Below are 25173 nucleotides of genomic sequence, written 5' to 3'. Positions count from 1 at the left end.
CAGCTCCTGGTCTTGTTTTTGCTGACTGTATAGAGCGTCTCTATCTTTGGCTGCATAGAATATAATCAATCTGATTTCAGTGTTGACCATTTGGTGATGTCCATGTGTACTGTCTTCTCTTGTGTTGTCGGAAGAGGTGTTTCCTATGACCAGTGCATTTCAATCTTACATAATGTTTTATATATATATACACACACACACACACACACACACACACACACACATATATATGTATCAATTAAAAGCTCAATGTATCACTACTTGAGGGAGGAAAGTGGAGGCAAAGAGTAAGGATATATAATGAATCTGTTCTTCAGAAAACAGCTTTAGGAAAGTGCTTTGAAAAGGGGATTACACTTTGTGGTATTTAATCATATATCCCATACTGTCATTTTTTTTTTCTCCTCATCACCCTAAGAAGAAAGGAGAGGCAGGAAAAATATTCCAATTTGAAGGGTCAATGATTTCCTTAAATTTCGTGAAATACCAAGTTACTATATAAATCTGAATGTATTTGATACTCTAAAAACTGAACTATCTGGGAAGAGTCAACTTTAAACACCAGCTGTCAGTTATCTTGTCAAGACTAAAAGAAACACTGTTTTCCTTATATCTTTTGAAAGACCAGGGAAGAAAAAACACTTTTGGAAAACTAACTGAATCACTATAGTCAAAAAGAAACAGAATAAACTTTCCATTAGGGACAATGGCTAAAATTTTGGTTTTAGCAAAGAAGCGCCTCCACTGAGGGGAAAACAAAGATGTTTAGGAAGGTAAGAAAGAAACAACAGCTAGTTAAAGCCCTCTTAAGAATCCCTGAAGTCAGCTAGTTATAGAATAAACAGAGAAGCATCTAAAAGGATAATACAGGTGGATGGAGCAGAATGGAGGGCAATATTAATAAGTGAATACTTACTACGTAGCAGGTAGAGTGCCAGGCACTTTATATTCATAATTGCGTTTAATCCTTAAAATAAACCCAGGAGCTAGATATTGTTAGCTTCATTTCACAGAGAAAGAAACTAATACATATATCGGTAAAGTGACATAGGAAGGATTAACTTAAAAACCAACTATCTCAGCTCCAATGTTAAGCTGTCTCTCTGGGTGCTCCTCCTGTAAGTGACTACATTGCTGAATTTTCCCCAGCAGGGTAACTTCCCTCATATAAGCACAAAAGTGATTCAGGTCTTAGACCCAGCTCTTAGATCTTATTTGTATGCAGCTTTAGAGATTAAGTGAACGATTTCAACCATCAAATGAGTTTCATTTTGATTCATGTTCATGAACACTAATCTGATCTAGGACCTGCCCAGTAAAAAAACAAATAAATAAAACAAAAGAAAATGAAACAAAAATCTGTCCCTGTTCACAAGGAAGATTTTTGCTGAATAAAAACAACTCAAAAAGCAATACTTAAGATACTTTAAAAAACTGTTTGGTAGCGTCTACAAAAACCCTAGCTTACATATGTCTTGACCCAGAAATTTCACTTCTAGCTGTGTACCCACTGAAGTGTATACACATGTTTATCAAAAGACAAGTTCAAGAATGTTCACAGCAACACTACTCATAATATCCCTAATCTGAAAATGACCCAAATGCCCATCAACAATAGAATGGAAGAATAAATAAACTGTAGTATAGTCACACAATGGAACAAATAAACAATGCCTAGGGGCACTATATGGATGAATCTCACAAACAATATGATGAATGAAAAAGCGAGATGTAGAAGAGTTCATATTTTAAGAGTCCACTTAAACAAACTTCAAACAATTAACACTAATCTATGGTATTGAAAGTCAAGACCACATTACTCATCAGGGGAGCAATGACTGACAGGAGGGAAGGAGGGCTTATGAAATACACAGTGTTCTCCTTTAATTTGGGAATGTGTTATATTAGTATGTTTGCTTTGTTAAAAATCACCATGTTTTATTCTTGGTGGGTTAAGAACAGTATTTACACTATATTAATTCTTATCCCTCCATATAAACAGAGGTATATAATAAACATAGAAGATTTTGTTCTTAATTTTTTTTTCAACTATTGGCTAAATGTCAATCTACAGAGTTCGTCCATTTATCTCATATCTCAATGTAAGAAAATGTATTTTCAACTCTAGTTTCAAATCATATAGCCATCCATCTTCACCAAAAAAAAGAAATTGACCCAATTTACCACATATTGAGCTTTAAGTAAATATTTTAAATAAAACCATCATTAACTAGGAGTTTCTCCTAATTCCAGATTCATTGACAAAGTCTACTAAAATTCTTCCCTTTTCTGCTACTTAACTTCATGTTCTTAATCTTAAGATGAATGAAGAAATCTTTAAAAGCATTTAACTCAGGAAACCATGAAATGACAATATGCTTTCTAAGAGTAAAATTTTAAGCTCAATGTCCTTCTCATTTCGCAATAGGATCTTTGGGCAAAATACTCTGCAGAGTATTTTTACTCTGTATCTTTTTAGTCAGAATAAAGAACTTCAAAAGCTTAACACTTTTCCATCTGAGAATTTCCAAGCCTTCCACTTGTAATTCAATATTAATTCATAACCATCAATATTTAAATTGTTTTTTTTTACAGAGAGAATATAACAGAAATACCTATGGATGTTTCTAATTAAGACTATGTTGCCGTTTCTTCTTTTAGAATATTTGATCCCATATGAAAGAATGGCTTTGATATAAATATTTTATTAACCACAAGAAGGAAAGGGGCAAAGAGAAAACACAGACAAGCAGGAAATAAAAGTTTATCTAAAAATTTCCTTTGTAAATTAATCCTCTGACAAAGATGAGTTAGTGGAAAGAACACATGTCCTGAAGCATACTATAATATCATTCCCAATAAACTCTATTTTGAAAGTCTATTTTACTGTGTTAAGGGATGTTATCATTTATTTCCCTGGTTTCCGTAATGCTGTGTTTACAAGCAATTTCATATTTTAGAAAGCTAGCCAACCTCCTTGAACAGCTGCAGAGTACATATTTAAGGGAAGAGAAAGTAACACCTCTGATCCTCTTATTAATTTTAATGAGCATCAAGATTAATTAATCATCAATGCTGTGATTATGATTCTGAATCACAGTGGACAACTGATGAGAAGGCTTATAAATTTTCTTTTCTTTTCCCTACCATAAATATTGCTAACTTTCTTAGTAACTGATATTAGAAATTCAGGTCTCTTCAAGATGAAACTTTCTGAGGAATTAGAAATCTGGGTTCCAGAAGTCCTGTGGACAGAGCTCCAATGTTAAGAATCACACCATTCAGGAAGAGACAATTTCACAAAGTCACTATTCCAGTGTTACTACTCTACCAAAACTGACTCAAGAAATCCAATTTAACTGGTATGATTAAGCATATTAATTTCATTCTCTTTTCAATAATGAATACCGTCAAACCAATCTGTTATATATTTAGATAACATCAGCAACAAAAATGAAACAATGATAGTATTTGCAAGCTCTTTTTATATATAAAGATAAAACTGTTAAAATGTCATACCTCCACTTTTCTATTTTTATAAATACCATGAAATACTAAACTCAGCTCAATGTGCAATGAGTAAGATATAGGCATATTTACTTAACAAAACTAACTTTTAGTATCAATTTGTTTTAAAATTACAGAACTCAATGAATTTGCTTTTACTTTCAAAGAGCATTAAACTGAATTAAAAGAGCCAGAATTGTTTATTTACCACACCAATGTGGACATTGTTTCATTTTTGTTGCTGATATTATCAAGAAAAGCAGAATTTTTAACACAAATGTTCAATTTGTTTTGTGTATATTGTGATCACATCATTTTGACTCTGAATAAGGTTTTAGCTCCTAATTTTGCATTCTTCCTTTAGACTTAATTTAAATAGGCATTTTAGAAACTAATTTGTAAGTAAAATAAATAGGAGAATTAAATGTTTCATCAAGCAGGTTCTTTGGCTGTTATAATATTCTGAATTTGCAAATTTATTCTGTGACTCTCAGTGAGTCACTCAACTCTTCTATATCAAAATAAAATATATTTATAAAATGTGCTGCAACCTTTATATATTGTGCAACTGCCACCTAGAACCTTTGAAGAGCAAAACCCAGCTATGTTTGCATATAACATGGTTACTGCTATAGCAGGTTTGAAAATGACAATTATGCTTTATATAGATTATGTTTTATCTTTTAAATCTTATTTTTATATTAAATTTCTAGTTTCTGGGGTGATTAAAATGGTTAGAATTTTTTAAGGAAGTTATAAAATTTATCTAAAAAGTGTAATACTGTAATACAAAACTGTCTAGATTATATTAGGCTTATACTTTTGATTACTCCAGCTTTTTACATTAAGACAGTTATATTTTTAAACATATTTATACTCTCAATAAAAAAGTTCTTATCCAGCAACTTTTCACCACTGCAAAGACTATTAAACATTTTGATGGGCAGTAGATGATACATGTCTGTGTAATATTACTTACATCTTTAAAATAAAGAGTAAAGTAAATAAATACAGCCACCTATGGAACTAAAAACAAACAAAAAGAAACAATATAGATACCTAAGGAGTTCTGCAAACAAATTTCTGAAATACTCTGTCTAAAAAATATGATATAGAAGCTTTAGTTTATCACTTATCAGTTAGCTGGTAAGAGTCTCAAATAACATACAGGAAGAGATACCTTATGACATGAGAATTTAATTATCATAAAATTTTCATTTATATTCACTCTTGGAGTATAATTACATTACCATTAAAAATACTCCATCCTGATTTCATTTATTTAACTTAAAAGATCCTTTATATTAGTAATGCATAATTACACAGATACAAGCTTATTGTGAATGTAATGATACAAATTTAATCACCTTATTTTACTTTGTCAAAATTATATATGCCTGATATTTTCATTTCTCACAAATAATAAAATTATAGTAGTCTTGACTGAAAATTCAAATAGAACCTTTTGGTCAGTATTTCTGGCTTAATGTTCTTTTTTAAGAAAAAAAGGAAATGAAGAAAACTGTAACCATTTTAAGTAGAGACTATTTTCTATTTTGGCTAAAATATGAGAGATGGGATTCACTCTACCTCAGAAAGCAGTAAGTCAATGATGTGGAAGACCATGCAGAGTGGGAACTTGGCAGTAAAGAGAGTGAGAAACCACTGGGATGCATACATATGAGCTTCTAGGTTCAGATCAGAAAAATGGTTGTGCAGGTCCGGTAACTGCTCCTGAAAGTCAAAGTGGAAAATTGAGGGGGAGGAACACTTGAGGATGCTCTATTTTCTGCCACAGCTGTGATTTATGACGAGATGGCTATGATGACTCTCAATTTACTACAGTATTCACTGAATTTTATGTAACTACACAGAAGTGATGACAGGAGATGAGAACTGGGGATGTGACAAAGGACAAGACAGACTTGTTCTGAACAAATAACAAAGATCAGCTCTTGCTCACTTGACTCTTTCTGTTTCTTGGGAAACGCCTGCAATGAGAGAACACCTGCAGTCTAGTGAATACTGTGACTCCACGGTCAAGTCACAGCATTCCCATTCAGGGTTCACACCTAACTAGCCAGGAAAACAATGTACCTTTTCTTTGAAGACCGTTTAATATCAATGTCATTTAGGTTGTATGGTATTACTTCAGTACATTGTGGTACTGAAGCCCAAAAGATAATCATACTTTTAACAATCTAGTTTCAACATATTAAGAACGATTAAGGATAGAAAATGGACAAGTATATCATGTATGAAATGGGATGTCTCCTAAAAAGAAAAGCTTTATGCTAGGTCTTTCCCCTTAAAGTATACAAATAAAGACTTTTAAAAATCATGAAAGGCAAAGTAAAAAGCATTAGCATAGCTATTCCAATAACTGAAAGACAAAGGCAAAGATATATAAAAGCCCACTTTAGTTTTCTTTTCATATACAAGATGCTTTTTGAAAAACACCCCTATGTGCCCATCAGGTACTTTTAATGGGGTATTGAAGGGGTCATTAACAAACAAAAAGTGCTAACAGAAAATTGCCAGGAGCCAGCATAGGGAATCCCGCCCGTGGCAAAGGTCATGAGGAAGGGGGCCTGACAAAACGCAAAGGCGGGATCAAGCCTCAGGAGTCCCCCTAGACTTTCTCGAGCATCTACCCCCAAAACCAGAGTCTGCCTGCTTTACTGTATTATGCCTTTCACCAACTCCTCTGACATTAACAGGGGGCTGTCCCCCCACCACCTTTTTCTGGAAAAAGTTAATTTAGACCTTTTAGATAATAAGTCTCTTGGGCGTAATAAGAGTGTTTCAATCCAAAAACTCCTCTGATGGCTTTCTAGCCTGCCTGACAGGTTTGTCCAGACTCTTACAGCTGTGCATGTGATCCTTTGCAGTCTCCCAACGGTGAGAGGCACAGGAAGCTTAAAACATCCTAGGAATGTAGGGGTTTCTGAGGAGTCAAAATCATTAGAATAGGACTGATTAAGGGTTTCATTGTTGAGCCAATACTTGCTGCCAAGTTTTCATATCTTTTATTTGTTGATATAGTTGGTACGTAGAAAAAACAGGTAGTAGCCCTGGTATTAGCAACATTAGATCTTTGAGTTAAGTACTTTCTTTGTTATAACCCACTGCACCTTTGTTCTATAGGGATGTAACTTTAGTGCTTTAAGGGTGATGCAGATTACAGAAAAACACTTCAGGGGAAATGAGATTAACATTCATTAAGGAAGAGAGCCATAAAGTGTTAACAGGCCTCTTGGCCAGAAGATAATGTAAATCACCTGAGACCTTTTGTATATGGAAAGATATGCAGAAAGAAAGCCTGGTATCGATAAAGGTCAGGACTGCTGCCCCTGCATGACTCTGTATCTTCCATTATGTAAAACTTAGGGTATATAAGCACCTTTTGAAAATAAAGTTATGGGGTTTTTGCACAAGCTTGGCCTCCCCCGTGTCGACTCTCTCTCTTTCTCCCTCTCCCTCCCTCTCCTTTTCAGGCTGATCCCTTGGAACACAGAGGCTCTCTGCGTTCACTTTTCTGCCCGGGCTTCTAAGACCCACATGAGAGGGAGCCCAAGGCGGGGCACCCTCCGCTATTCAAGCGGGCGCCACTGACCTACGTGAACAGAGCCAAGTCTCTTGTCTTGAGACTTTATTAGCTTTCTGTGTAAACCAAGGAATATCAGCCTCTTTTCTCCCCTATTTTTTCACTACATTATTCTTCTCTAATCTCTCTTTAAATTTCTAATTAATCTCTTTTTAATCACCAACTCCATCCCCGCTTCGAATTCCCTGGATCCACTGGGGCGGGACCCTGGCAGAAAATGTGTTTGGTTTCTTCATAATACTATGAGCTTGCTATTCATTTATCAAGTACTTTTATTTGACTCTCAAAACTCTAAAGAATAATTGATCTTTGATAAAAAATATGAACTTTTGTAAATGAAAGGTAAAACAGTGAAGAATACCAAACATTTACTTGGAAGAATTAAATTTCTATAAAACAGCTTATTGCTCTTACTGTCCATATATAACCAGATTCTTCCACACAGTCCTTTTCCCCCTCAGTGCCCATGTGTCATTGGTGCTTACAGTTCTTTTTGACATCCTCCTCCCCCTTTATTTCTTCTTCACAGTTAAGGTCTTATACCTTTCTGCATTCCGTTCTCTCAATAAAGCTGTCCTTAACCTCAGGGCAAACTCTGCCTTCCACCTTCCTGTTCAGTCTGACATTGGCTTCTCTTCCGCTTTAGACAACTATGGATCTGACAGCTCATGTCCATTAACTCCTACCAGTAGCCTCTACTGCCACATCGCACTAATCTTCCTCCCCAGCCACTTTACTTCCCCCAGCTATGGAATCAATTCATTCATGTATTTTCTTCACATTTCTCTTGGGTTCCCAATACTTCATACAGAGAAAGCCATATAAATATGCTTCATGGAGTCATTACAAATTTAAGATTTATTGTACAACCTCGGCTTCCCTGGTGGCTCAGACAGTAAAGCCTCTGCCTACAATACAAGAGAGCCAGGTTCAATCCCTGGGTCTGGAAGATCCCCGGAGAAGGAAATGGCAACCCATTCTGGTACTCTTGCCTTGAAAATCCCATGGGGGAGCCTGGTAGGCTACAGTCCACAGGGTCGCAAAGAGTCGGACACAACTGAGTGATTTCTTTTTCTTTTTGTACAACCTCAGGTAAAATTTGAAAGCTACTCAGTAATCCTTCAACAGCACCAGACAATTTTGCTCTTGCTCACCATCTATTTTATGATATATATATATATAAAAGAATACCTATTTCTCATACATATAATCATATAAATTATGAAATAGTAACAACATTGTTTGAGATCTGGAAATTACAGAGGAAAACATTTAAAATATGTGCTTATATTACAATAATTTATGTGGTTTTTAATTTCATCAATATCTGTCTCTTTAAAGTGTTCCTCACTTGTGAACCTAAATATAGTACTGGTGCTAGGAAAAACTAAGAAAAATATTAAGTATTTCAGTTTTTATTATGAAAATGTCATTTCTTTACAAATAATACTGGGAACCCTCTTCATTAACTAAACTCACCATATTCACACTTAGAAGTTTCTTAATGTTGAATATTTAAATGGAAGACTATTTTTATAAAAATAGTTTATAAACCATCAAATAGTTAAATATTTTATGATATTAAGACCACTGTAGACATTGGTGAAAATCAAATCCATTTACATTTCCTGTAACTTTCCACTCGATTTTCATAAATCATTATTGTTTAATTTTAGAATTCTTCTGTAACTTAACAAATCCCTTAGTGATAAAAGTTCATAGTATTTATTTACCTGCATGAGTCTCTCCAACTGATAGAATTTGCAGTGAAGATCTTCAAAGTTGTTTTTGTAGAGGTCTCGTAAACCATAGTCATACATGATTTTCACCAAAACACAGAATGCTTGTTCTTCTGGCATCTACAGGAAAACATACATAAATAGAACAAGACTGAATGGCATGTGACCAGAATGTCAGAAACATTCCTGCATAAATTAGACCCCTGGATCAGTGGTTTAAGGTCACTTGGGGATGAAATTCTTCAGAGCCAGCATTCTGCAGAGACATAGGGAAAATATATGATCCAAGTTTTGAGCTCCCTCATTTGAGATGAATTTCCCTCTTTCGTTAATTTAAATCATCCTTTCATTTACTCATTAAACCATCTTAAAAGTAAGTAATACAGTCAGATGATGTCCAAAAAATGAAAAGAGTGTAAAAGTATATGAAGGTTAAAAAAAAGTCCCACTCCTCTCTATCCTTATAACAACTAACCCCTGTATCTGCCCCCTACCTCTTTTGCATAATCCCAAAATTACTCTTAATAATCTCTTGTGTATCCAGTCAGTTTATTTATGCAAATAAAAGAATTACACTTATTTTCCCTTTCCTACATAAAAGATAGCATTCTAAATGCACTGCTGTGTATATTTGCTTTCTGCATTCAATAATGTTACCAAAAGAGGGATTGCTGGGCCAAAGGATAGAATGTTTTTAATTCTGATAGGTAGTATGATGTTGTCCTCCCAGAATTTTCTTGATGTTCCTTATTTTTCTCTCTATAAAAAACATTTTTCAGCTGTTTCAGAAGCTTATGAGCTTCTTTCATTAAGATTTAAATGACAAAATTTGATATACCTTTCCAGAGATATTTTTATCTTAACAGAGAATAAAGTCTAAAATCAAAAGAACAGATCTCTAAATTATAGTATAAAGCTGAAAGAATTTACAGAGGGACATATTCAATATTCTAGAATCTGTACCAAGCAAACAGAAAAAGTTGTCCTTACTCAAGGTCGTAGGATGTACCTATTATGTAAACATTTAGTTTAAATGTCATTTCTTTCAAAGTCTGACCTTGGCTGTTTATGGTATCTGACACTTCTGTTAGACTAACTTCCTACCTGTATAACTGAATCAAGTAGGGTTCTATTCACCCACTTAGAAATGGAACTGTTTATCAGAGTTCCTACACAAACTGGCCACTTCTGTTTTCTATTATAAAGCATGAAATATGTGAGTTAGTTAAAATCTCCTAAAGTTAAATAATTACAGTTAGCTCTTGTCATTTTCCTTCTCTAAATATTTGTGTATTTCTTTTCTTATCTATGAGTTGGGGGGCTTGGCTTTGACCCCAGCTGTTCAAATCAGCAGACATCTTTCAGTTTATTTGCAGTTATCTGGAAGGTAAGCACACTATATTTTCTACCCCTTTACCAATTCTGTCACTGAAGCTTCAGTTGAGACTAACGTGCACGTATACAGTCCACAGTACTTCTCTTATTACCACATTCTAAGCCTCTTCGTCTTCTCTCAGATCTCTACTAAAATGGCTATACAAAAAAGCTGCAAGTAAGATAACTGTAACCAGCCCTGGAGAAATTAATTCACTTAATCTCTCCCTCTTTCTGAGTGATGGTTAGTTGAATGTTTTACCATCTGCTATCTCATCTTATTTCCTTGAATGTGGTACAACCATTAAAGCAAATGTTTAAATGCCCTTCAGCATTCATATATGCAATCTCTGAACATATGAGAGCATGCGCTGTTCTAGGCCCTGGATACAGAGGCGAAAGTAGAGTGTTGTCCCAAAGGACAAGGAAATAGGCAAGTCAACTTGAGTTTGATATAGACACAGAAGTTCTGGAGTAGGGGAGGCTGGATGTGTGGAAAGAGGAGTTAGATGCCACTATAGTTACAGTGCAAACAGAGGGATGGCTGAGTATGAGCTAGATTAGAATAAACTATTCACAAAAATGACAAGAGATGTAAATTTCTACTGTGTTCTTTAGGTATGGAGCTTAAGGTCATTCATATTCATTCATTCCATACTCATTCTCTCTTCCTCTATCCCTGAAAGCATCTCTGTCTTTTATCTCTTGGCCTGCTTTCCCCTCTCTCTCCTCCACCTTCCCCATTTAACTGTCCCTCTCACACATACATATCAACTTTGAACTTGATCCCTAAAAAGAAATCCCTAATAAGCTTTATTAAAAAAAAATACATCTATATTTGTTGGCAGGTGGGTAGCCTTGGAGTTAGTATCCTTCAGGTCTAGCTTCAGCAATACAGTCAAGGTTTTGATTTTCAGTTAGTTCATGGGTCACATGAAAGTCATAGACTAAACCTATAAAATACCAGTCCAGCTGGGGTAGAATCAATACTGACTATCTGTGAAGACTAAGGTCAGATATAATAAGCTCTCATGGGATCTCAGATACTGCCTTATCATGAAACTGACTAAAAATGAATCCCTGTGAAAACAGAAAAGGCTCGCTAACAAAACGAGTAAGAAAGTAATGGGAAATATGTATAATCCTTTGGAAAGTGGAAATTCAACCTTCTCTTTATAGTTTAAAGATGAAATGGGATCTGTTTAGTATGTTCAATTAAAGCTTCCCTTAGTATTTCTCTCTTCAATTAATATATTCATTTTAAGGCAGAAAATAGGGTAAGCACTCAAAATTCAGTAAAAATCTCAAAGATGTAAAAACTGAGAACACCTAATAATGTATAAAATATAGCTAAACAACAAATACTTATAGACATTTACACCACAGAGAAAAAAGGAAGTTTACACAGAGTTATAATGGTATTTTGCTTTTGAAGGATAAGACAATACATGTTTATGAAATATATGTCAGTAAAATCTCAACAACAGGGAGTGAAGGCTGAGACTAGATTTGATGATATTGTAAAACATAAGATACATGATAAAAATATATTTTGGAAATAATAAACAATAATCACTTGTGGCCACTAGTGGCTTCATGATGGCAGGAAAAACAACAATAAATTAAAGTTTTCTCAATGTAAATATAATATTAAAAATTCTAATAAGAAGTTGGGAGATAGGAACCTAGCATTAGCAATGGCTGGATTTTACCAAAACTCATCAAATACAGAAAATATAAATAAACTGGAGTTGAGAAGCACTGTATAACACATCATTACATGTCATTTCCATCAGACAAAACAGACACAAACAGACTCAAGAGTCTAAGTAACAGTAGAATATGGCAAAATAATTATTAATTAATTTTCAGTATTTACAACTTTTCTGTTTTTAATGTTATATAATGTACGTTTAAATCACTTAATTTTCCCCAGTTTATTGAGATGTAATTGATGTACAAGGGCGTGTACGTTTAAGATGCACAAAATTATGGGTTTTTGTGACTTACATATTTCTACATATATATAAATGCATATATAATTATATCCATATCACCCCACATGGATATTATTTTTATTTTTTACTGTGAGAATTTTTGAGTTTTTTTGTGGTGAGCAATTTTCAAGTATATAATATTGTTAACTATATTTACCATGCTGTACATTACATCCTGTGAACTTATTAATCTAGTAACTGGAAGTTTATACCCTTTCACCATACTCATCCATTTATTCCATCCCCCACACCTGGCAACTACCTACCTACTCTGTTTTTGTAACTTCTCTTTTTTTAAGAAAAAGTTTCTGCATATAAGTGACAGCAAACATGTCGTTCTCTGACTGACTTATTTCACGTAGCATAAAGCCCTCAAGATTCATTCATACTGTCACAACAAAAGGATTTCCTTTACTCTATGTGTATACCATAGTCTCTCTTATCTACCCATCACTCAGTAGACATTTCAGTTCAGTTCAGTCGTTCAGTTGTGTCTGACTCTTTGCGACCCCATGAATTGCAGCACGCCAGGCCTCCTTGTCCATCACCAACTCCGGGAGTCCACTCAGACTCACGTCCATTGAGTCGGTGATGCCATCCAGCCATCTCATCCTCTGTCTCTATGTCTTCATTATTGTAACTAATGCTGCCATAAATGTGTCAAGGTATCTTTATGAGTTTGTTTCTGTTTCCTTTGGATAAATACTCAGAAGTATAATCACTAGATCACATGTTAGTTCTATTTTTTACTTTGTGAGGAACCTCCCGTCTGTTTTCCACAGGGCCTGAAGCAGTTCCCATTCTCACCCATAGGGCACAAGGGAAACCTTTTGTCCATATTCTCACCAACACTTATTAATTCTTGTGTTTCTGATGATAGCTAGCATTCTGGTTTGATTTGCATTTCATTAATGATTAACGTAAAGAGTCTGCCTGCAATGCGGAAGACCTGGGTTTATCCCCTAGGTTGGGAAGATCCCCTGGAGAAGCAAATGGCAATCCATTCTGGCATTCTTGCCTGGAAAAATCCCACGGACAGAGGAGCCTGGTAGGCTACAGTCCATGGGGTTGCAAAGAGTCAGACACAACTAGCAATTTTCACGTACACATACAAAATGATTAATGATGTTGAGCACCTTTTCATGTACAGGATGGGCACCTGTATGTCCAGAGGAAAAGTTTTCAACCTATCACCAATGAGTATGATGTCAGCTGTTGGCTTATCATATGCAGCCTTTATTATGTTTAGGTACATGTCTTCTATATCCATTATGTTGAGAGATCTTCTCAAGAACAGATGCTGAATTTTATCAAATGCTTTTCTGCACCTACTGAAATAATCATACGATTTTTATCTTTCACTCTACTAATGTGACACGTAACTTTTATGATTTCCACTTGTTGACCCATCCTTGCATCAGTTCAGTTCAGTTCAGTCGCTCAGTCGTATCTGACTTTGTGACCTGATGGACTGCAGCACGCCAGGCCTGCCTGGCCATCACTAACTCCCAGAGTTTACTCAAACTCATGTCCATTCAGTTGGTGATGCCATCCAACATCTCATCCTCTGTCATCCCCTTCTCCTCTGGCCCTCAGTCTTTCCCAGCATCAGGGTCTTTTCAAATGAGTCAGTTCTTTGCATCAGGTGGCCAAAGTACTGGAGCTTCAGCTTCAGCATCAGTCCTTCCAATGAATATTCAGGACTCATTTCCTTTAGGATTGACTGGTTGGATCTCCTTGCAGTCCAAGGGACACTCAAGAGTCTTCTCCAACACCACAGTTCAAAAGCATCAATTCTTCAACGCTCAACTTTCTTTATAGTCCACCTCTCACATCCATACATGACTACTGGAAAAACCAAGGCTTTGACTAGGTGGACCTTTGTTGGCAAAATAATGTCTCTGCTTTTTAATAGGCTATCTAGGTTGGTCACATATTTCCTTTCAAGGAGCAAGCGTCTTTTAATTTCTTGGCTGCAATCACCATCTGCAGTGATTTTGGAACCTAAAAAAATAAAGTCTGTCACTGTTCCATTGTTTCCCCATTGATTTGCCATGAAGTGATAGGACCAGATGCCATGATTTTAGTTTCCTGAATGTTGAGTTTTAAGCCAACTGTTTCACTCTCCTCTTTCACTTTCATCAAGAGGCTTTTTAGTTCTTCTTCACTTTCTGCCATAAGGGTGGTCACCTGCATATCTGAGGTTATTGATATTTCTCCCAGCAATCTTGAATCCAGCTTGTGCTTCATCCAGCCCAGCGTTTATCATGATGTATTCTGCAGATAAGTTAAATAAGCAGGGTGACAATACACAGCCTTGACATACTCCTTTCCCTATTCAGAACCAGTCTGTTTTTTCATGTCCAGTTCTAACTGTTGCTTCCTGACCTGCATACAGATTTATCAAGACACAGGTCAGGTGGTCTGGTATTTCCACCTCTTTAAGAATTTTCCAGAGTTTGTTGTGACAGACATAGTTTAAGGCTTTCACATAGTCAATAAAGCAGAAGTAAATGTTTTTCTGGAACTCTCTTGCTTTTTCCATGATCCCCATTTGAACATGGTATATGATTCTTTTAATGTTTTGTTCAATTCAGTTTGCTGGTATATTGTTGAGAACTTTTGAACTGTATTTATTAGGGATATTGGCCTATAGTTTTCTTGTAGTAACCTTCTCTGGTTTTGATATTAAAGTAAAGCTTGCCTTCTAAAATGAATTTGAGAGTTTTTTCTCCGCTCCAATTTTTTGGGAAGAGTTTGAGAAGGATTCGTACTAATTCTTTAAACGTTTGGTTTTAATGTTTGGTAGTATGCAGCTAAAATGATCTGGTCCTGGGGTTTTCTTTGTTGAGGAAGTTTTGGTTCCTGATTCAGTCTCCTTACTTGCTGCTGATCTATTCAGACTTTCTATTTCTTGAGTCTTGTGTATTGCTAGAAATTTATTCATTTTTTTCTAGGCTATCCATTTGTTGGTTTATTGTTTTTCAAAGTAGTCTCTTGTTATCCTTTATATTTCTGTAGTATCAGTTGTAATGTCCCCTCTTTATTTAGTAATCTCATTTATTTGTGTTCTCTTTGATTAATTTAGCTAAAGCTACGTAATTTTATTTATCTTCATCTCTTTTGAACATTTTTAGCTTTAAGTCTATTTTGTATGATATAAGCATAGCTACCTCTACTTTCTTTTGGTTACCATTTGTTTATTTTTTATTTTTTTAAAATTTTTATTTTTACTTTATTTTACTTTGCAATATTGTATTGGTTGTGCCATACATTGACATGAATCCACCACGGGTGTACATTCGTTCCCAAACATGAACCCCCCTCCCACCTCCCTCCCCATAACATCTCTCTAGGTCATCCCCGTGCACCAGCCCCAAGCATGCTGTATCCTGGGTCGGACATAGACTGGCGATTCGATTCTTACATGATAGTATACATGTTACAATGCCATTTTCCCAAATCATCCCACCCTCTCCCTCTCCCTCTGAGTCCAAAAGTCCGTTATACACCTCTGTGTCTTTTTTGCTGTCTTGCATACAGGGTCGTCATTGCCATCTTTCTAAATTCCATATATATGTGTTAATATACTGTATTGGTGTTTCACTCTGTATAATAGGCTCCAGTTTCATCCATCTCATTAGAACTGATTCAAATGAATTCTTTTTAATGGCTGAGTAATACTCCATTGTGTATATGCACAACAGCTTTCTTATCCATTCATCTGCTGATGGACATCTAGGTTGTTTCCATGTCCTGGCTATTATAAACACTGCTGCGATGAACATTGGGGTACATGTGTCTCTTTCAATTCTGGTTTCCTCAGTGTGTATGCCCAGCAGTGGGATTGCTGGGTCATAAGGTAGTTCTATTTGCAATTTTTTGAGGAATCTCCACACTGTTCTCCATAGTGGCTGTACTAGTTTGCATACCCACCAACAGTGTAGGAGGGTTCCCTTTTCTCCACACCCTCTCCAGCATTTACTGCTTGCAGATTTTTGGATTGCAGCCATTCTGACTGGTGTGAAGTGGTACCTCATTGTGGTTTTGATTTGCATTTCTCTGATAATGAGTGATGTTGAGCATCTTTTCATGTGTCTGTTAGCCATCCGTATGTCTTCTTTGGAGAAATGTCTATTTAGTTCTTTGGCCCATTTTTTTATTGGGTCATTTATTTTTCTGGAATTGAGCTGCATGAGTTGCTTGTATATTTTTGAGATTAGTTGTTTGTCAGTTGCTTCATTTGCTATTATTTTCTCCCATTCAGAAGGCTGTCTTTTCACCTTGCTTATAGTTTCCTTTGTTGTGCAGAAGCTTTTAATTTTAATTAGATCCCATTTGTTTATTTTTGCTTTTATTTACGGAATTCTGGGAGGTGGATCATAGAGGATCCTGCTGTGATGTATGTCGGAGAGTGTTTTGCCTATGTTCTCCTCTAGGAGTTTTATAGTTTCTGGTCTTACATTTAGATCTTTAATCCATTTTGAGTTTATTTTTGTGTGTAGTGTTAGAAAGTGATCTAGTTTCATTCTTTTACAAGTGGTTGACCAGTTTCCCCAGCACCACTTGTTAAAGAGATTGTCTTTACTCCATTGTATATTCTTGCCTCCTTTGTCAAAGATAAGGTGTCCATATGTGTGTGGATTTATCTCTGGGCTTTCTATTTTGTTCCATTGATCTATATGTCTGTCCTTGTGCCAGTACCATACTGTCTTGATGACTGTGGCTTTGTAGTAGAGCCTGAAGTCAAGCAAGTTGATTCCTCCAGTTCCATTCTTCTTTCTCAAGATTGCTTTGGCTATTCGAGGTTTTTTGTATTTCCATACAAATCTTGAAATTATTTGTTCTAGTTCTGTGAAAAATATGGCTGGTAGGTTGATAGGGATTGCATTGAATTTGTAAATTGCTTTGGGTAGTGTACTCATTTTCACTATATTGATTCTTCCAATCCATGAACATGGTATATTTCTTCATCTATTAGTGTCCTCTTTGATTTCTTTCACCAGTGTTTTATAGTTTTCTATGTATAGGTCTTTAGTTTCTTTAGGTAGATATATTCCTAAGTATTTTATTCTTTTCGTTGCAATGGTGAATGGAATTGTTTCCTTAATTTCTTTTTCTTCTTTCTCATTATTAGTGTATAGGAATGCAAGGGATTTCTGTGTGTTGATTTTATATCCTGCAACTTCACTATATTCATTGATTAGCTCTAGTAATTTTCTGGTGGAGTCTTTAGGGCTTTCTATGTAGAGGATCATGTCATCTGCAAACAGTGAGAGTTTTACTTCTTCTTTTCCAATTTGGATTCCTTTTATTTCTTTTTCTGCTCTGATTGCTGTGGCCAAAACTTCCAGAACTATGTTGAATAGTAGCGGTGAAAGTGGGCACCCTTGTCTTGTTCCTGACTTTAGGGGAAATGCTTTCAATTTTTCACCATTGAGGATAATGTTTGCTGTGGGTTTGTCAATTATAGCTTTTATTATGTTGAGGTATGTTCCTTCTATTCCTGCTTTCTGGAGAGTTTTTATCATAAATGGATGTTGAATTTTGTCAAAGGCCTTCTCTGCATCTATTGAGATAATCATATGGCTTTTATTTTTCAATTAGTTAATGTGGTGAATTACATTGATTGATTTGTGGATACTGAAGAATCCTTGCATCCCTGGGATAAAGCCCACTTGGTCATGGTGTATGATCTTTTTAATGTGTTGTTGGATTCTGATTGCTAGAATTTTGTTAAGGATTTTTGCATCTATGTTCATCAGTGATATTGGCCTGTAGTTTTCTTTTTTAGTGGCATCTTCGTCAGGTTTTGGTATTAGGGTGATGGTGGCCTCATAGAATGAGTTTGGAAGTTTACCTTCCTCTGCAATTTTCTGGAAGAGTTTGAGTAGGATAGGTGTTAGCTTTTCTCGAAATTTTTGGTAGAATTCAGCTGTGAAGCCGCCTGGACCTGGGCTTTTGTTTGCTGGAAGATTTCTGATTGCAGTTTCAATTTCCGTGCTTGTGATGGGTCTGTTAAGATTTTCTATTTCTTCCTGGTTCAGTTTTGGAAAATTGTACTTTTCTAAGAATTTGTCCATTTCTTCCACGTTGTCCATTTTATTGGCATATAACTGCTGATACTAGTCTCTTATGATCCTTTGTATTTCTGTGTTGTCTGTTGTGATCTCTCCATTTTCATTTCTAATTTTATTGATTTGATTTTTCTCTCTTTGCTTCTTGATGAGTCTGGCTAATGGTTTGTCAATTTTATTTATCCTTTCAAAGAACCAGCTTTTGGCTTTGTTGATTTTTGCTATGGTCTCTTTTGTTTCTTTTGCATTTATTTCTGCCCTGATTTTTAAGATTTCTTTCCTTCTACTAACTCTGGGGTTCTCCAATTCTTCCTTTTCTAGTTGCTTTAGGTGTAGAGTTAGGTTATTTATTTGACTTTTTTCTTGTTTCTTGAGGTATGCCTGTATTGCTATGAACTTTCCCCTTACCACTGCTTTTATAGTGTCCCACAGGTTTTGGGTTGTTGTGTTTTCATTTTCATTCGTTTCTATGCATATTTTGATTTCTTTTTTGATTTCTTCTGTGATTTGTTGGTTATTCAGAAGTGTGTTGTTCAACCTCCATATGTTGAAATTTTTAATAGTTTTTCTCTTGTAATTGAGATCTAATCTTAATGCATTATGGTCAGAAAAGATGCTTGGAATGATTTCGATTTTTTTGAATTTATCAAGTTTAAATTTATGGCCCAGGATGTGATCTATCCTGGAGAAGTTTCCGTGAGCACTTGAGAAAAAGGTGAAATTCATTGTTTTGGGGTGAAATGTCCTATAGATATCAATTAGGTCTAACTGGTCTAATGTATCATTTAAAGTTTGCATTTCTTTGTTGATTTTCTGTTTAGTTGATCTGTCCATAGGTGTGAGTGGGGTATTAAAGTCTCCCACTATTATTGTGTTATTGTTGATTTCCCCTTTCATACTTGTTAGCATTTGTCTTACATATTGCGGTGCTCCTATATTGAGTGCATATATATTTATAATTGTTATATCTTCTTCTTGGATTGATCCTTTGATCATTATGTAGTGGCCTTCTTTGTCTCTTTTCACAGCCTTTGTTTTAAAGTCTATTTTATCGGATATGAGTATTGCCACTCCTGCTTTCTTTTGGTCTCTATTTGCGTGGTATATCTTTTTCCAGCCCTTCACTTTCAGTCTGTATGTGTCCCTTGTTTTGAGGTGGGTCTCTTGTAAGCAGCATATAGAGGGGTCTTGTTTTTGTATCCATTCGGCCAGTCTTTGCCTTTTGGTTGGGGCATTCAACCCATTACCATTTGTTTAAAATACTTTAATTCTATCCCTTCACTCTCAGTCTATGTGTATCCTTAAGGCTAAAGTGAGTCTCTTTGGGCAGCATATTATTGGATCCTGCCTTTTTTTTTTCTTTTTCCAATCAGCCACTCCATGTCTTTTGGGACAATTTATCCATTTTCATTTAAATTAATACTGATAGATATGGATTCATTATTAACATTTTGTTAACTGTGTTTCTCTTTGTGAGTTCTTTAACCCTTGCTTCTGCTTCTGCAGTCCTTCTTTGTGATGGCTGACTCTTTGTAATGGCATGCTTTGATTCTCTTTTGTGAATCTACTGTTGATTTTGCTTTATGGTTAATATGAGCCTTACATAAAATATCTTATAACATCCTATTTTAAGTTGATAACAAGTTAACTTTGATAGCGTATAGAAACTTCATACTTAATGTTTCTTCTCACTTCACACTTTAGTTATTGATGTCACAATTTACATCCTTTTTTAAAAATATGTGATAAAAATTATGGTATTAAAGTTATGGTATTTAATACTTTTTAAAAAGACCTGTAAGTGAATTATGTCCTACCAGTATACATGAGAAAATCTGACTCTGACTACGTATTCAGCATTGTTGTTGCTCAGTCACTAAGTTATGTCGGACTCTTTGTGACCCCATGGATTGCAGCACGCCATACTTCCTTGTCCTTCACTATCTCCTGGAGTTTGGTCAAATTCATGTCCACTGAGTCAGTGACGCTATCTAACCATCTCATTCTCCCCCACCTTCTCCTCCTTTTGCCTTCAATCTTTCCCAGCATCAGGGTCTTTTCCAGAGAGTCAGCTCTGTGCATCAGGTGGCCAAAGTATTGGAGCTTGAGCTTCAGCATCAATCCTTTCCATGGCTATTCAGGGTATTTATCATTACAAGTGAATTTTATAATTCATGTTTTTATGATGTTAAATAGGCATCCCTTATTTAAGCTTGATGATGCCCTTTAATTTTTCCTGTAAGGCAGGACTAGTGATGCTGAACTCCCTCCACTTTTGTTTGTTGGGGAACACATTTATCTCTATTTCATTTACAAAGTTCAGCTTTGCCAAGCCTAGTATTCTTGGCTGATATTTTTTTCTTTCACTATGTTGAATACATCATCTCATACTTTCTTGGCCTCCAGAGTTTTTGCTAAGAGACTAAACAGACTTATAATAAATCTGGACAAACCTCTTCTTTGGGTGGGGCTGCTGGCTGTGCACCATGGTCAAAATGGCCACTAGCTGAGCTTTGCAATCACCTCTGGATGGGCAAGGTCACAGACTATGTTCCTTGGCAGAGTGGCACCAGTGGTTAGACTGGCTGGGCTCCATAGCTTGATGGTACTAAAGGATGGGCTTTGAGGCTGCCCAGAGTGACCCTTCAGGCTACCTGGTTATACAGTGGGACAGGCTGTGCCCAACAGTTGGGCAAGGTTGCTGACTTTGCTCTCTGATCAGGGCTGTAAGAAGCAAATGGCAACTTGCTCTGTTTCTCTGGCCAAACTTCCTAGAAGATCAGGACTGGAGCCTAAACCAGCAATTGTATGGGGCCTGTGAATTTGCTTCCCTGCCTGGCCAGAGGAGAAGAACAAGCACTATGGCCAGTATAGCTCATTGACTGATGATCTACATCCAACAAACTGCCAACCAGTATCTCTGACCAGATGAGGTCACTGGCTTGGCTCTACACATGGACAGAGCTATGGGCTGGGAAATCTCATTGAATGCCACTGAAAGCAGTAATGTGGGCTGCAAGGACCCTCTTCTCTGTCACTATCTGATCTCTTCTGGTCAAGCCCTGCCAATTCCCCTACTGATCTCTATTAGGCAGAGCAAAGTAGCCCTCCTAGAAAGCATCTTGCAACACTGGGGCAGCTGGATGTCCACCTTGCGTTCTCACTTTAGGATGTTGTAAGGATAAAGCTAGTGGTAAAGAACCTGCCTGCCAATTCAGGAGACACAAGAACAGGTTTGATCCCTGGGTGTAGAAGATCCCCTGGAGGAGGGTATGGCAACCCACTCCAGGATTCTTGCGTGGAGAATCTCATGGACAGAGGAGCCTAGCAGACTACAGTCCATAAGATCACACAGAGTCAGACACGACTGAAGCAACTTAGCATGCATGCAAGGATAAAGGAGATGTATGTGAGGGGCAACATAGGCATGTGGTAGGTGACCAAGGAGGGGTCTTTCCCTCCTTGAACACAGAAACTATGTCTCACACATCAACAACTAATAGTGATTTTATAGGTAGGTACACGAAAGAACTAAAATGAAATGGGTAAAACTTTTTATCCAGGTAAAATTACAAAAGTAAATTTCTTTTCTTTTTTTTTATATGTATAATCTCATTTAACTCACTCATCAGTCTTACTATGCAGGAGATATTTACTACTCCCATTGTAGAGGTAAGGTATAAAGGTATATAAAGCTAAAAGAGATTAAATCAATAGAAAGGAAATTACTACTAAAGTGCTTTCTACTGTTAAAAATGGTTTCCAGAAATATATGCTCTCACAAATGAAGTAGCAAAATATGTTTCTTTTCATATAAATGAGAGCACTTCTTATGTATCACTGGGAAGAATAAGCCATGAGAAGAATGCCCCCTTTCTGTTCCTCACCCTTTTTATTACAAAAATAGTGACAGTCTACAGTGTCTAGGCTCCCCTAGGAATTAAGGCACACAAGCTCAGAGTTAATGTCTGGGTTGGGGTTTATTGTATAGTACAGCTGTGTCTTTGAAATTTCACTTTCTTTTAAGGCTGATCATATATGGCACTTGGAACATAAAGCCTCTGTTATTCACTTTAGCTGATGAAATCATTTCTAGCTTCATCTTAATCCCAAAGCTCTTTGTGGCATGTAGTAATTTCTATGCCCCTACTAACTGCTGGATTCAGATGACCTAGGTTCAAATACCAATCCTAGTTGTGACCTTGGGCATGCTACAGTACCTCCCCAGGTGTCAGATTCCTCTTCTGTAAAGCAGGGATCATGACAATCTACTTCGTTCTGAGGACTGAATGAGATAGATGTACAGCTCTTGGACCTTCCCTGATATATAAGTGACACATGAAAATTAACCACTATTATTGTGCACTCAGGCCCTTGCGAATGTAAAAACCTGCACATACCCTCAGGTGTGCATATTTATATCCCATGATGAGCAAGAGGGGCTCCCCTTGTGGGTCAGCTGGTAAAGAATCCACCTGCAATTTGGGAGACCTGGATTCCATCCCTAGGTTGGGAAGATCCCTTGGAGAAGGGAACGGCTACCCACTCCAGTATTCTGGGCTGGAGAATTCCAAGGACTGTATAGTCCATGGGGTCACAAAAAGTTGGACACGACTCAGCGACTTTCACTCTCACTCACTAAACTTCTGGGTACTGCTGTAACTTTGTATCCCCCAAAGCTCTTAGCACAGAGAGCTAAATAAATCCTAAGTATTTGATACTTATTTATGATAATTTTAATAAAACTCTGAATAAATCTGCCTTTATCAATGAAGGCATGTCACTCACACAGGACAATCAGTTAGCAACTGTGAAGGTAAAAGCCAACAAAAATGCAGAAATGGATCAGTGTGAAAGTCGAAGCAAGGGGCAGCCAAATGGAACTATATTAGCACTGGATTTCAATATTATAGTAAATGATAAATGTAAGAAATTTTTGTATTATCTGTACTTTGTATTGGCTATTTAGCTTATGAAAGTGAAGTTGCTCAGTCGTGTCAGACTCTTTGTGACCCCATGGACTGTAGCCTACCAGGCTTCTCAGTCCATGGGGTTTTCCAGGCAAGAGTACTGGAATAGGTTGCCATTTCCTTCTCCAGAGGATCTTCCCAACCCAGTGATTGAACCTGGGTCTCCTGCATTGTAGGCAGATGCTTTACCCTCTGAGCCACCAGGGAAGCCATTTAGCTTATATTGTGATTCATTTTAAAAACCAGTCAAGATCTGAAAATCAATCTGGAGCTGCACTAGCAGACTTCACTTTACTGTAAGAGTGGGTTCCCCCACTAAGTAGCACTGGGGCATCCATCTATTTTTTAAAAAGCATTAAAATGACTCTTTAACTTACTATTGTCATTTAGTTGCTAAGTTGTGTCTGACTCTTTTGCGACCCCATGGACTGTAGCCTGCTAAGCTCCTCTGTCCACAGGATTTTCCAGGCAAGAATACTGGAGTGGGTTGCCATTTCCTTCTCCAGGGAATCTTCCTGACCCAGGGATTAAACCTGCATCTCCTGCTTTGCATGTGGATCTTTTACTGCTAAGCCACCAGTGAAGCATTTACCTTGTTACAGTGATTTCACTGAACTAGACAATCTATTATCACTGATATGCAATTGATTTGTCTACCTTACAATAAAAATAAATCATTGAACAATATATTTTAAAATCAGACATTAGAAATTGGAGCACAGTGTGTCTCTAGTAGTGACTATCCATCTTTGCTGTGTACAGGAGCTTTGCCATGGAAACAATATTGCTTTACTGAGGAAATGATGAGACAAATATTAAAAGCTTATATCAAAATGTCATCCACGGCTCTATGAAATACAAAACTAAATACCTGCCTCACGAGTACAATCTGAGAATCAAGCATGACATAATCACTGTTTATTAACAAATGCTGATAATGATCTGCCATCTGTACTAACAGACGTTATCACTGAATGGAGCCAGTCTTTAAGCTTCACTGCTTCTCTCTGCGTGCTCAGTCATGTCCAACTCTCTGTGACCCCATGGACTGTACAGCCGGCTCACCAGGCTCCTCTGTCCATGGAATCCTCCAGGCAAGAATACTGGAGTGGGTTGCCATTTCCTACTCAGAGGATCTTCCCAACCCAGGGATCGGACTCATGTCACTTGTGTCTCCTGCACTGGCAGGTGGATTCTTTACCACTGTGCCACCTAGGAATTCCTGCTTCTCTCTGCAATCAACCACAAAACAAACCACCCTAAGTACTTCAAAAGTCTTTAAGACTCACCTGAAGTAACATACATCAAGATTTTTTTGAAGTAAAATCATATGTTGAAAATCTTAAATAACTGTTTAGGATAAAACTAAGTTTTTATTTCACATTATGTGTTTTCATGTCTTTTTGTAGTCAATCTACCTTTTTTCCATGAAGTTAATGAATAATCCACTCGTTTTTTTTTGTTTTCTTCAACAAAGGTGAATGTTAGAGATTATTCTGACAATCATAAATTAATGAGTTTTCATTTTCTGTTTACAAGCTGAAAAGCGAAAACTTCTGAGTGTTTATTTTCCTTTTAAATCAAATATATGCCAAATACATTTAAATCTAATGGCTATTTGTAAGTCTTAAAACATGCTGTTCCACCTATTAGTTTGCTTTGCGTGCTCAATATAAGCTAGGGTCCAAAAGAAAACTGGCTGGGTAAATAATTATTAGTTTTAGAAAGAACAGTATTGTTACAGACATTCATTCATGACCCCATTAAACCTCACAAAAGTAAGTATAAGTTCCACATTTTAAGTATTAGACTAGTGAGGTTCAATGAAGTTAAGTGATTTGCCAATAACTATACAGCTATTGGAGAAGGCAATGGCACCCCACTCCAGTACTCTTGCCTGTA

The 25173-nt window shown here is 36.5% G+C and overlaps 1 protein-coding gene across 1 annotated transcript in view; it reads right to left on the bottom strand.

Annotated features, from left to right (window-relative positions):
* Positions 1–25173, bottom strand: part of RABGAP1L (RAB GTPase activating protein 1 like) — a 718011-nt gene that overhangs the window by 253322 nt on the left and 439516 nt on the right. Inside the window, exons 16-17 of the mRNA XM_052653672.1 lie at positions 8848–8973; positions 5098–5241 (exon numbers count right to left, since the gene is read on the bottom strand). Coding sequence (XP_052509632.1) covers positions 5098–5241; positions 8848–8973 — 270 coding nt within the window. The remainder of the gene's footprint in view (positions 1–5097; positions 5242–8847; positions 8974–25173) is intronic.

The sequence above is a fragment of the Budorcas taxicolor genome, chromosome 16, assembly GCF_023091745.1.
Source record: "Budorcas taxicolor isolate Tak-1 chromosome 16, Takin1.1, whole genome shotgun sequence".
In the NCBI taxonomy this organism is placed as follows: Eukaryota; Metazoa; Chordata; class Mammalia; order Artiodactyla; family Bovidae; genus Budorcas; species Budorcas taxicolor.
This window is presented reverse-complemented; position numbering and strand designations above follow the sequence as displayed.